This window comes from Rattus norvegicus, chromosome 8 (assembly GCF_021556685.1).
Source record: "Rattus norvegicus strain SHRSP/BbbUtx chromosome 8, alternate assembly SHRSP_T2T, whole genome shotgun sequence".
In the NCBI taxonomy this organism is placed as follows: domain Eukaryota; kingdom Metazoa; phylum Chordata; class Mammalia; order Rodentia; family Muridae; genus Rattus; species Rattus norvegicus.
Window position 1 is genome coordinate 81,164,426 of NC_141541.1, and position 12,235 is coordinate 81,176,660.

At 44.7% G+C, this 12,235-nt stretch overlaps 1 protein-coding gene across 4 annotated transcripts in view; it reads left to right on the top strand.

Annotated features, from left to right (window-relative positions):
* Positions 1-12,235, top strand: part of Nedd4 (NEDD4 E3 ubiquitin protein ligase) — an 84,773-nt gene that overhangs the window by 54,904 nt on the left and 17,634 nt on the right. For all 4 annotated transcript variants that reach the window (XM_087560556.1, XM_087560555.1, NM_012986.1 and 1 more), the window contains 8 exon segments: positions 632-798; positions 3,423-3,540; positions 3,618-3,782; positions 6,693-6,758; positions 8,401-8,520; positions 11,432-11,509; positions 11,742-11,796; positions 11,889-11,947. In XM_087560556.1, coding sequence (XP_087416682.1) covers positions 632-798; positions 3,423-3,540; positions 3,618-3,782; positions 6,693-6,758; positions 8,401-8,520; positions 11,432-11,509; positions 11,742-11,796; positions 11,889-11,947 — 828 coding nt within the window.

Here is a 12,235-nt window from a genome sequence, read left to right on the forward strand (position 1 = left end):
TCTCCTGTGTCTGTTGGACATCAGTGGACAACTCTTAATGTCTCTAGTGTTTGTTAATTTCTATCATAAGCGGTGCACTTTCTCAGTGGGAGGGGTGAGTGGCCAGGCTCAGCTTGGCTTCAGTTGTGTTCCTCAGCACCTTCCGGTGTCACATCGTTGTTCAGTTACTGAAAGGATTTGGTTTTAGTTGTCATGGGGTTTATTGTTTTATTCCTTTTTGTTAGTATGTTTTGTTTTGTATTTTAAGCTTTTTGAAAACTTAAGGCATTCTCAAACAATATTGAAATGTTTATCATTTTGCAGGAAAGCCTTGGTTACAAAGTATTCACATTCTGTTCTTAAGAGTTGAACATGGGGGGTTGGGGATTTAGCTCAGTGGTAGATCGCTTGCCTAGCAAGCACAAGGCCCTGGGTTCCGTCCCCAGCTCTGAAAAAAAGAAAAGAAAAGAAAAAAGAGTTGAACATGAACTAATTCTGTTTATGCACAATTTTTTGAATTGAATGTAAACTTTCCTTTATTTGTAATTTGTAAAGAGTTTGGGGGTTTGGGCTTTTGTCTGTTGTTTTTGTTGTTGTTGTTGTTGTTGTTGTTTTAAGTCATTAAGTTAATTGCTTCCATTCTGTTTTTCAGCCTGGCTGGGTTGTTTTGGACCAACCAGATGCTGCCACCCATTTGCAGCATCCACCAGAACCTTCTCCCCTACCTCCAGGGTGGGAAGAGAGGCAGGATGTCCTTGGAAGGACCTACTACGTAAACCATGAGTCTAGAACAACACAATGGAAAAGACCAAGCCCTGAGTATGTGCCAATCTGCATAGATTTTGCTGCTTCTTAGCATGTTGGTGCTGCGTCTCAAGTAGGCTTATAGTGGTGTAGGGAATCCCTAAACTACAGGCCAACCACCACTGAAAAACTTCTATCTTACCTGAGGTTTTTAAAAAATGATTTGATAATAGTTAAAATTATTTGGAGGCCAACAAAATGGTTTAGGGTGTGAAGGGCATTTGCCATCCACCCTGACTATTCCAATTTGATTGCCAGGGCCCACAGAGTAGAAAGAGAGAAGATTACCAAAAGCCATCTTCTAATCACGACATGTGTGCCATGCCATGCTCACAGCTCTCAACACACTACATAACAAGTAAATAAATAAAATGTAATAAAAAAAAAGCCCCACATATGTTGAAAAATTACTTCAGGTTAGCCCTGTGGCTCACTTGGTAGAGTGCTTGCCTACAGGAGACCCGGAGTTGCGTTCTCAGCATCACATAAAGTGACTCCTGTCTCATAGCACTTGAGAGGTGGAGGAAGGAGGATCCGAAGGTCAAGGCCACTCGTAACTTTCTGCACTGTTGTTGTGCTGCTAGAGTTTGGGCCCAGTGTCCTCTTCCTGCTAAGCTAGTACTTTGGAACTGAACCACCATCCCAGTACTTAAAATATAATTTAGTTTTTACTCATGGAGGGGTCACTAATGAAGGCTCTTTGTTAGGGCCCTTCTCTAATTCGGATGGTAGACATGGGTCATGCACATGCAGAGGGCAAGGATGAATATATATAACCTTTCATATATTCAAGCTCCTATCTCCTTAGTGGCCTTTTTTAGTAAAAGGTGGAAGAAAAAAAACTTAAGCATTTCTTAGAACCATTAATCACAATTATGTTTTTACAAGTCACAATAGAGAATGATCCTCTAGTGGCTGGAGGGTTTGGGAGAAGATGCTTGTGGACAGATGGACAGTTGGACACCATTCTCACGCTCTGTCTGGTGGGAATGCTGGGTTGAATATCTGGATTTTGAGGAGGCTGAGTGCTCCTGTGATCCTGAAGTGGCGTGGATGAACGGTATCTACACCAAGCGCCTCCTGTCTGCTCACGGTCACTACAGTGTGTGCACCCACGGATAGATCACACAGCACCCCCAGCTGCCCAGTGTCCCACGGATAGATCACACAGCACCCCCAGTTGCCCAGTATCCCACGGATAGATCACACAGCACCCCCAGCTGCCCAGTGTCCCACGGGTAGATCACACAGCACTCCCAGCTGCCCAGTGTCCCACGGGTAGATCACACAGCACCCCCAGCTGCCCAGTGTCCCACGGGTAGATCACACAGCACCCCCAGCTGCCCAGTGTCCCACGGGTAGATCACACAGCACCCCCAGCTGCCCAGTGTCCCACGGGTAGATCACACAGCACCCCCAGCTGCCCAGTGTCCCATGGGTAGATCACACAGCACCCCCAGCTGCCCAGTGTCCCACGGGTAGATCACACAGCACCCCCAGCTGCCCAATGTCCGTTTTCGTTCTTAATTTTTACTTCATTCTTTGTGTATGGCTGTTTTGCCCTCCTGTAGGTCTGTAGAAGAGAGGATAGGGGCTCCTGGAACTGATGTTGTAGATGTGCACTACCCCTTGGGCACTGGGAACTGAGCCCTGTGTCCTGGCAGAGCAGCCAGTGCTCTTAGCTGCTGAGATGTCTCTTCAGCCCCAGGATATGCAATTTTTCATGTTTCACCTTAAGAATGTGTGCGTGTTTGGTGGCTTTGGTATCTGAGGCAGGCTTTCTCTGTGTAGCCCTGGGACCTGTTGTTCTGAAACTTGCTCTGTAGACACAGCCTAGCCTCAAACTCAAAGATATCTACCTCCTCCTAATTAATAAAATTAAAGGTGTATGTCACCACTATGGCAAAAATTATGTTTTTGAACAACTGATTTCCTAAGCTATCTTGGTCTAACATCAAACAAATTAATATTTTCGGGGCCAGTATAACCGGCTGTTTGAGCTTGATCTTTCTGAGCCAACAAGATAAAAAGGGAGACCTAATCCCTGCAAGTAGGTTTCTGACTTCCACACATGAATATTTATTTATACAAGTTTAGTTAACACTTTTGTTACCATATATGTGAATAAAATTCACAATTTGATAGGCTCAGCTGGTAAGCGGGAACCTCAGTTGAGGAATTGTGTTTAGTACGCATGTCTGAGGGCCTTTTCTGGATTGATCATTAATGTAAGAGGGTGTGACTCATTGTGGGAAGTGGCACCCCTGGGCAGGTGGTCTGGGGTGTGAGGAAGCAGTTAGCAGCAACCTCTGCTTCTGGTCCTGCCCTTTGCCATAACTAGAACCTGTAGAATTAAATAAGCCTTTTCCTCCCTTGGTTGCCTTTGGTCAGTGTTTTACCATAATGTAAGGATCAAACTAGGCACAGTGATGAACAACATCAGCTGTTACACATGCTTGAGATTTCTACTTCCAGTGTATATTCTCTCCTGCCCCAGTGCCCTAGACCAGCTACCAGTGTGCTGACAGTCTGATCAGCATACCGGACCCATAAACTCAATCGAAATATTTCCTAATTGCAGACTTTTTGATTCTAAGTGTAGCAAGACAGGGTGATACCTTCTTACACTTCTGCCCTAGGGATGACCTCACAGATGATGAGAATGGTGACATTCAGCTGCAGGCGCAGCGAGCATTTACCACCAGGCGGCAGATATCGGAGGATGTGGATGGCCCTGACAACCACGAGTCCCCTGAGGTATGAGCCCGCCATTCTCTTGTTCCCATTTCCAGCACAGTTAAGCAGTGGATGAGTGTGGATTCTGTTCTTTTCAGAATTGGGAGATTGTACGAGAAGATGAGAACACCATGTACAGTGGTCAGGCTGTTCAGTCGCCTCCGTCAGGTCACCCAGACGTGCAGGTCCGCCTCGCAGAGGAGTTAGATACCAGACTCACCATGTATGGAAACCCGGCCACCAGCCAGCCAGTCACCAGCTCAGTAAGATGTTTTAGGTTTTGTCATGGCTTTCATGTCATGAGTAGATTTGACAGCTGTGCTTCATGTAAGCTTCTGTCTTCGATGGCGTGTGATGGTGACTTGCTGAGACTTCCCAGTGTGGTTCTTCACTTACCCTTCCTCCCCCGTAACACCGTGGAGCAGAATGTGGATAGTCCTAGTGCACACTGGTCTCAGGGTCCTTCGCTCACTGCCTCCTCGCAAACCCATCAGAAACATTGCAACCAGGCGCTGACTTGCTCATTTCAGCAGGAAGGAACTCGCTGTCGGTGCGAGGATGTCAGGGAGGACAGTGGAGTTTCATTCCTTAGGTAGTTTTAAAGTAGGTTGGGGGAACGAGGAGTGTACTCTGCATGCTGTCAGGAAGTGGAGAGAATGGTGTGCTTGAGTAACCAGGCTCCTGTGAGGACACAACTCACTGAGGAGCAGAGCAGAGCAGACCTGACAGCCGTTTGGTATTCTTCAGCTTAGGCAATGGCTTTGTTTCTTTTGGTTTTGTTAGTTTTGCTTTCGTTTGTTTGGGTTTTGTTGTTTTTTTGCCTGTGTTCAGACACAATTTAAAAGGCAACTTGGATTTGCCATGACCCTGCCTGTGTCTGCCAGCTTACTTCCTGAGTGGTGGAGGCCTCTTGTCTGTCTTGATTGTGTGAATTGAGATTGGGGTAGGAGTGGGAATGGGGGTGTTAAAGAGTGTGTGTGTGTGTGTGTGTGTGTGTGTGTGTGTGTGTGTGTGTGTGTGTGTGTGTGTTTTGACTGCATGTATCTATACCATGTGTATGCTTGATGTCTTCTGAGGCCCAACATAAATGACAGATTAGAAACTGGAGTTACAGAGAGTGAACTACCATGTGGATGCTGGTAACCAGACCCTCATCATAGAAGAGCAGTATGTAGGCTTCACTTACACGGTTGTATGTCCCTACCTATGTCAGTATCCGTCAGGTCACCTTTCCCTGATCCCTTTCCTCTTTCCCACAGTCTCTTCTGTTTCCCGTTTGCTTATTTAATTAGTCAGTGGCCCAGGAAAAGGATTCATCAGATTTACAGAATAGGTGTGGGGAGGTGACTCAGCAAAGTGTTTGCCATGCTTATATGGGGCCCTGAGCATGATGCCAGAACTGTGTAAAATAAAAGCCAGATGCGGCAGTGTACCCTTGTCATGTTTAGGCCTTGTGTGAGTTACCATCACTGTTAGGTGTATTCTTCAACCATTTCATGAATGGGTTGAACCCTGAGACATTATTGAGGTTTACAAAATCAAAAATGATTCTTCCTTTTTTTTTTTAAGATTTTATTTATTTATTATATATAAGTACACTGTAGCTGTCTTCAGACACACCAGAAGAGGGCATCGGATCTCTTTACAGATGGTTGTGAGCCACCATGTGGTTGCTGGGAATTGAACTCATGACCTCTGGAAGAGCAGTCGGGTGCTCTTAACCGCTGAGCCATCTCTCCAGCCCCATGATTCTTCCTTCTTAACTCCAAATTATGTTGCCTTAATAAGTATCAGTGGCTTGATATATAGTGTCTTAGACATTAAATATCTATTCATAAACATACATGTATACACATACTTACATACCTTTAAAGTTTTTACAGAAGATTTATTTTTAATGTATCCGTGTGCATGTCTGTATGCATCTGTATATGGGTTTGTGCACATGGGTACATGAATTCAGAAGAGAACATCAGATGTATGCATCTGTATATGGGTTTGTGCACATGGGTACAGGAATTCAGAAGAGAATATCAGATCCCTTGAAGCTGGACTTACAGGAGAGGCGCTGATCCAAAATCTGGTCCTGTGGAAGAACAGCAAGCACTCTAACTGCAGAGCCCTTTCTCCCGATCCTATATGTAATTTTAAATGGGGTGTGTGTGTGTGTGTGTGTGTGTGTGTGTGTGTGCGCGCGCGCGCGCGTTCGTTCGTGTATATTCGTGTGTGTGTTCCTATTTTGTGTTTTTATGTGTTGGTTGGTTTGGGGTATGAGGATCAAACTTAACCTTACGTGTGCAGAGCATGTGTCTTACCTCCCAGCTACACCTTCGTCCCCTTGAGATCCTCTTACACTTGCCTTTTGGTTATTTTTTTCATTTGCTAATTGGACTGTTTCCATGAATATCAATGTTCTTTTAAAATCACGAGAAACAAGTTGTCCTGAAAGTACACACCATTTCCTGTTGTGATGAATTTAGGTTAACCATTTGTGTTACCATAAACAATACAATTTAGGATATTCTGATTTTATGTTTAATGTTTATAAGTTTTGAAGTCATATCATTTAATAACAAAAGTAAGATACTTCATTTAGTGGTTAGAGCTTGTATATTGAGGTGAAGGGGACAAGAGACTATGGATTTCCAGCAAATAAATCATTGGCGTGGAATGCCCAGTCCTGAGCTGTGAATCGGGAAGTGGCTGGGGATGAGGAAGGGGCATTTTCCCAGGGCAGAAGCATGGTGTTTGGTGCTGCACAACCAAGCTGAAATTCTGTTGAATGCTGCAGCCAGAGAACAGTGGGGCCTAGAACCAGCCCTCTGGCTAGAGCCGGCATGCAGAAATGTGGCTTGAAACAGGAACCCCTTGTCACTGATGGGGTAATCAACGTGAAATTTTTTTATTTGGGTATAGCCAAAAAAGACATATTTAAACTGGATAAGAATGACAAGATGAAAGAATGAGCTAGAGGGAAAATCCAAGTCCAGTTGTGGACATCGGAGGACCAGAAAGTGGAAGGACCAGGATCGAGGGTGGAAAGAGAAAGCATCCCCCGTGGGTCTTGGCAACACCCTCCCACATGCCGTGTCCTACTCTGTCCCCATAGTCTCACTCCATTGCCTGTGCTTGAGGATAGACCTCAAAGTGTTACTTGTTTTCCTCCCCTCAAGAACCATTCCAGCAGAGGAGGCAGCTCGCAAACCTGTATCTTTGAGGAACAGCCTACACTTCCTGTGGTGAGTTTTCTCTCCTCTTGGCTAAGAATGAATGACAAAAAAACTCGGCTAATTTTCTAATTCTTGGATATCACAAGAGTGAGTGTGAGTGACTGCTCAGCAGGGATGGAGGAACCATGCCGTACAACCTTGGAAATTGAGCCTCAGAGTGCTGTTTCTTATAAATCGAGCCCCATGCTAATGTGATGGTGTTGGCAAGTGGGATGTGGCTTCTCGGCTCGGTCCCTGCTGCTCGGAGATGCTGGGCCACTGTTACCCATGTGTCATGCACAGCATGCAGCTGTGATTGACATGTACCTGACAGTCATACCTGCCCTTTGTGTGGGTTGTCTAGCCAGGACCCTCCTTCACTTGGCTCAGTGTGTGTAGCTGCCACATTGGCGTTTTCCAGGTGCCTCTTTTCCTGTGCTCTCATCAGAGTCCTGCCATCTCCACAATGGTTCTCACTTCTTCCTGATTCCTCTCTGATTACACCAAGTTCTCATTGCCTCACGTAACCACTTTATTTTGTTTTTGACCAGACCTCATATATCTCAAGCCTTGAATGCCTGTTTTCCTGCTGGGATTCCAGGCATACTCCTCCATGCTTGATTTACACAGAGGTGGGGCTCAAACCTGTGGCTTCAAGAAAGCTAGACAAGCATTCTACTCACTGAGCTCTGTCCCGTCCCACCTGCTTTTCAAATAGAATCAAACTCTGAGGCTCCCGCCTCTTCAGCCTACCCTTCCCCTTGCCTGCTGTCTGCCGCCTTGGCCCCTTCCTACTCTCTTCCTAACACCTGGTTTCTCAAATCCTAGTTCTATCCTTGCTCATCTGATGTGTGCACGTCCCATGTCTCCTCTGGGAAGTCCCTCCTCTTTCCCGCCAATCAGTGCGCCTTTGACTGGCATTCTATATATCGGTTTTGAGAAATGAGATTTATGTATCAGCTCAGGAGTGTGGCTTATTTGTCTTGGAAAAAGATTCAGTCCAGTCAAGACCACTGGCCTAGTCAACATGACACAAAATCGTAAAGGCCATGAAGGGACTACCTTGTTATCCTGTCTTGGGGATACCCCGTCTAGTCTGGCCTCCTCTTACAGACTATAGCATGTGCAAGGAGAAGCAAAAATCTCACTATGTAGCCCCTGGCTGTCCTGGAACTCACTTGGTAGATTAGGCTGACTCAAGACTCACAGAGATCCACTCTGCCACCCAGCACCTAACTGTGGTTTCTGAGGTTAGCATGCCTCAGTTTAGGCTTTAGCTCCTTTTCTTAGAAACATTGGCTTAGTTTCCTTTCCAAAGCCTCAACTTGTCATAAGCAAAGTGGACCCGAGTTAACAGTAGTCCCATCAGTTTGTACGCAAGCCTGTGTGTGAATGTTCCCACCCCAAATTACATAGCTCCGCGTATTGACAAGTTTTATTATGTTCATTGTCTTTTCTTTCTTCCCAGGTAAATTGCTATGTTTTTTAAATATATTTTAAAATATGATTTTAACTGTGGTTCATTGTTATAAATTTAACAATATTTTCTGATGAGTGGTGTACCTTTAAAATAAAAACGAGGGTTTCTCAGCACTCGCAGTGAAGAAAGGCACGAGGCCTCTGTCAGTAGTTCTTGCTGATTAACATGGAGGCTTTTTGTTGTGTGTATTAGCTTTTGCCTACTTCATCTGGATTGCCACCAGGTTGGGAAGAAAAACAAGATGACAGAGGACGATCGTACTATGTAGACCACAACTCTAAGACAACCACATGGTCCAAGCCCACCATGCAGGTACTCTGCACTCTTAGCTTGTCTTAGCGCCCTGGGCATAAGCTCAGACCCCACAGTTCTAGTATCTTCTGTGTGTTCTGCCATCTCCTGTGGGCCTCCAGCATAGACTGATCACGCGTTACTACCTGAAGCAAGTCTGCTGGATCAGGACAGGAACAACGCAGTGATCTGCTCCTTTAGAGGACTGCACCTTCAGTGCCTGTGTTGTTTAGTTTTGGCATGCATGCCATTGTGTTTATGTGTTTGTGGGCATGTTCGTGTAAATGTGTATGAGTGTATGTATGTGTTTATACACACATGAAAGAACACCGTGTGGAGGCATAGAGTTGATACCATGTGTGTTCCTCAATAGCTCTCCATGTTCTTTAGTCAGGGTCTTCTGCTGAATTTCGAGTTTTCTCTGGGATTCGGTCTCCATCTCTCAGACAGTGGGATCATACACAGGCCACGATACCCACCTGGCGTTTTTGTGTGTGCTGTGGTCCTGAGCCCAGCTCTTCACACTAATGGCAAGCATTTCATCCATCGAGTCATCTCCCTGGGTGCCTGCTCAGATGTTTTGCTAAAGGGTAGTCTTGATGATTAGTGTCTGTGAACGAGTGTTTATAATTACAGGGTGAAGGGTTGGCTCAGTGGTTTAGAGCACCTGCTGCTCTTGCAGAGGACACAGGTTCAGTACCCAGTCTTATGTAGCCCAGGCTGTTGTAGAACTTGCTGTATAACTGAAGCTAAACTTGAACTCCTGATTTGCCTGCCTCTACCTCCCAGGTACCACACATGAGTTCTGTTTCTGTGGTGCTAGGGTTTATTTATTTTATGGGCATTGGTGTTTGCCTGCATGTGTGTCTCTGTGAGGAGGTCAGATCACTTGGAGCTGGGTTACAGACAGCTATGAGCTGCCATTTGGAGACAGCAGCCACTGTTTTTAACCACTGAGCTACCTCTAGCCTGGAAGCCAGGGCTTTATGCACGCTAGGTGAGCCACATCCCCAACTCTTGGGAGTCTTATTAATATTATTTGTATTCAATGTACATTTATTCTTGTTGAGATTATGTTAGATTTTATAGAGGTGTTCATAAACTATTTCCAGTTTTTGGCTCACTAGTCATAAAGGCTTAGCAATACTTTTAGTAATAATTTTTCTACCTTTATGAGATTAAAGAACTTTCAAGTTTCTGTCTCATTCATTAATATTACCAGAAAGACTGAGGCTAAGCAGGACAGATGTTTATTGTTATTAGTGTCGTCATTAGAATTTATTTACATTATTTTATGTGTTTGACTGCCTATATTTATATATATGCCTGTGTAGCCCTGGAGGCCAGAAGAGGGTGTCAAGGGTGTCAGATCCTTTGGAGTTAGTTACAGATGGTCGTAAACTATTACATGGTACTGCGAGACAAACACTGGTCCTCTGAAGGAGCAGTCAGTGTTCTTGATATTTCTTAATTTTTAATTCTTAAAGTTGGGTGGTGTTTAGCTAATCACAAAAAAGTTCTTCAAACTTGTAACACTTAAGACTGAAAGAACTATTTTAAAGGTCAGCATACCTAAAACAAATCTGAAAGAGTTTAATAACTTAATAGAATATTAAAGTAATTGTACATTAATTAATCCAAATAAATAGAACTTTTTTTAAGATTTATTTATTAATTATAAGTACACTGTAGCTGTCTTCAGACACACCAGAAGAGAGCATCAGATCCCATTACAGATGGTTATGGTTATGTGGTTGCTGGGATTTGAACTCAGGACCTCTGGAAGAGCAGTCAGTGCTCTTAACCACTGAGCCATCTCTCCAGCCCCCATATGCATTTTGAATTATCTTGGGAAAGTACACCCAAGTGCTCAAGCAGATAGGACCACAACGTGTGATTCTGTTTGTTTATTCATTATTTTCTTTGATTACACCTATATCATCATTTAGCCTGTCTATGTACATGCATTTGTGTCACTGCTTGTGTTTGGAGGTCAGAGCGAAATTAACTTGTAGTAGCCTGTTCTGTCCTTCTGTCATGTGAGTCCTAGGTATCAGACTCAGGGTGTGGGGCCTGGCAGTCGGCGCCTCAGCCTCCTGAGCCATCTCACCGGCCTGCATGTGAATGCTACCCTCTTGTACCAGCTTCTGTGCAGGGAACACTGGATGCAGTTCAGGTTCTAATGGGCTGGGTAAAGTGTCCTCAGTACCTGTGGTGACCTCACAGTTGGCTGAAATGGTTCCCAATGGACAACATCAGTTCTGACTCTGCCAGGAAGTGACACACTCTCCTATTAGTAGGACTTCCCAGCAGTATCTTCTAGAAGAAGAAATAAGTCACAAGGGATTTATAAGTTGGTGCAGTGGCACGTGCCTGTTATAAGTGCCTGAGGTAGCACTCAAAAGGCTGTGTGGTGGGAGGACCAGGACTCCAGGGCCAGTCTGGGCCCTCTCTCAAAACGCAAGAAGTGTGAATAAAATATAGGAGATTTTTATTTATTTCATTATTTTTCCATTTTCTATGTATGCGTGTGTATTTTGTATGTGTTTTTATACATTCATATGTGTGTATGCACGTGAATGGATGTGGAGGCCTGAGGTTGATGGCAGAACTCATGCTCCACCACTTTTCAAGTAATTCAACGAAACAACTGTCACATCTTCCGCCCACCCACCCACAACTTATCTTTGTATCTAGTTAATCTGCACAGCTTGCCATGGGGGAGGTCCCCTCTCTGTCATCCAAGGGTAGAATTAGAGTGGACTGGGGCCTGCCTGCCATTCGCATGGGCCCTGGGAATCCAGACCCTGTCCTCACAGTCCCATGGCAAATGCTCTAACTACTGTTTTAAAAATCTATTGGTGTTACAAAGCAACTGTAGCCAAAGTGTTTAAAATGTGTGTTGTTTTATTTATGACTAAAACAAATAAAGGATGATCCAAGATCGAAAATTCCTGCTCATCTGAGAGGAAAGACACCAGTCGACTCCAATGACCTGGGACCTTTACCTGTAAGTTCTGCTGCTGAGCTCACCTGCCTAACTCAGACATTTTGTACCTGTAGAAGTTTATTTAACAACTATAATTAACATTGTTATTAAACTATTGATAACCTTTTGCTAAAAATGATTATTGCAAACTAGGCATGCACTCAATGCTAGCATCTTTTTGTTGTTTGTGTTTTTATGACCTGTACATGTAAGATGTGGTACTGAAGTAGTTGCAATGACTGTTTTATTACAGCCAGGCTGGGAAGAAAGAACGCACACAGATGGAAGGGTCTTCTTCATAAATCACAGTACGTGCCCTATGCCTCCTCTTTTGCAGTTGTTGGTAGCACGCAGTTGTGGGCACCAGGAAGAGGAACATCTCTTTTCTTTTCCCTCTTAGATATAAAGAAGACACAGTGGGAAGATCCTCGGATGCAGAATGTGGCCATAACTGGACCAGTGAGTCTTCCCGCATCCTGGTGCTCTGGGTCAAGGGTGGAACTGTAGAGGAGTAGCCTTCTCTGGCCTCCGTACGCTGCCTGCTCTTACGATGGTGTGAGGCCATCTTACCCTGCTCCACACACTCGGACAGTAGACTGTGCAGTCCAGGCCGTCTCAAAGCAAGATGCCAAGCAGAGAGGGGCCAGTCTGAGCCAGGATAAGTGGCAGCCCCTGCCATCTCCGGGATCACACCTGAAACTAGATTTCTAGTCAGAGCCATTGCACATGCCTACTGTTGAAACCTTG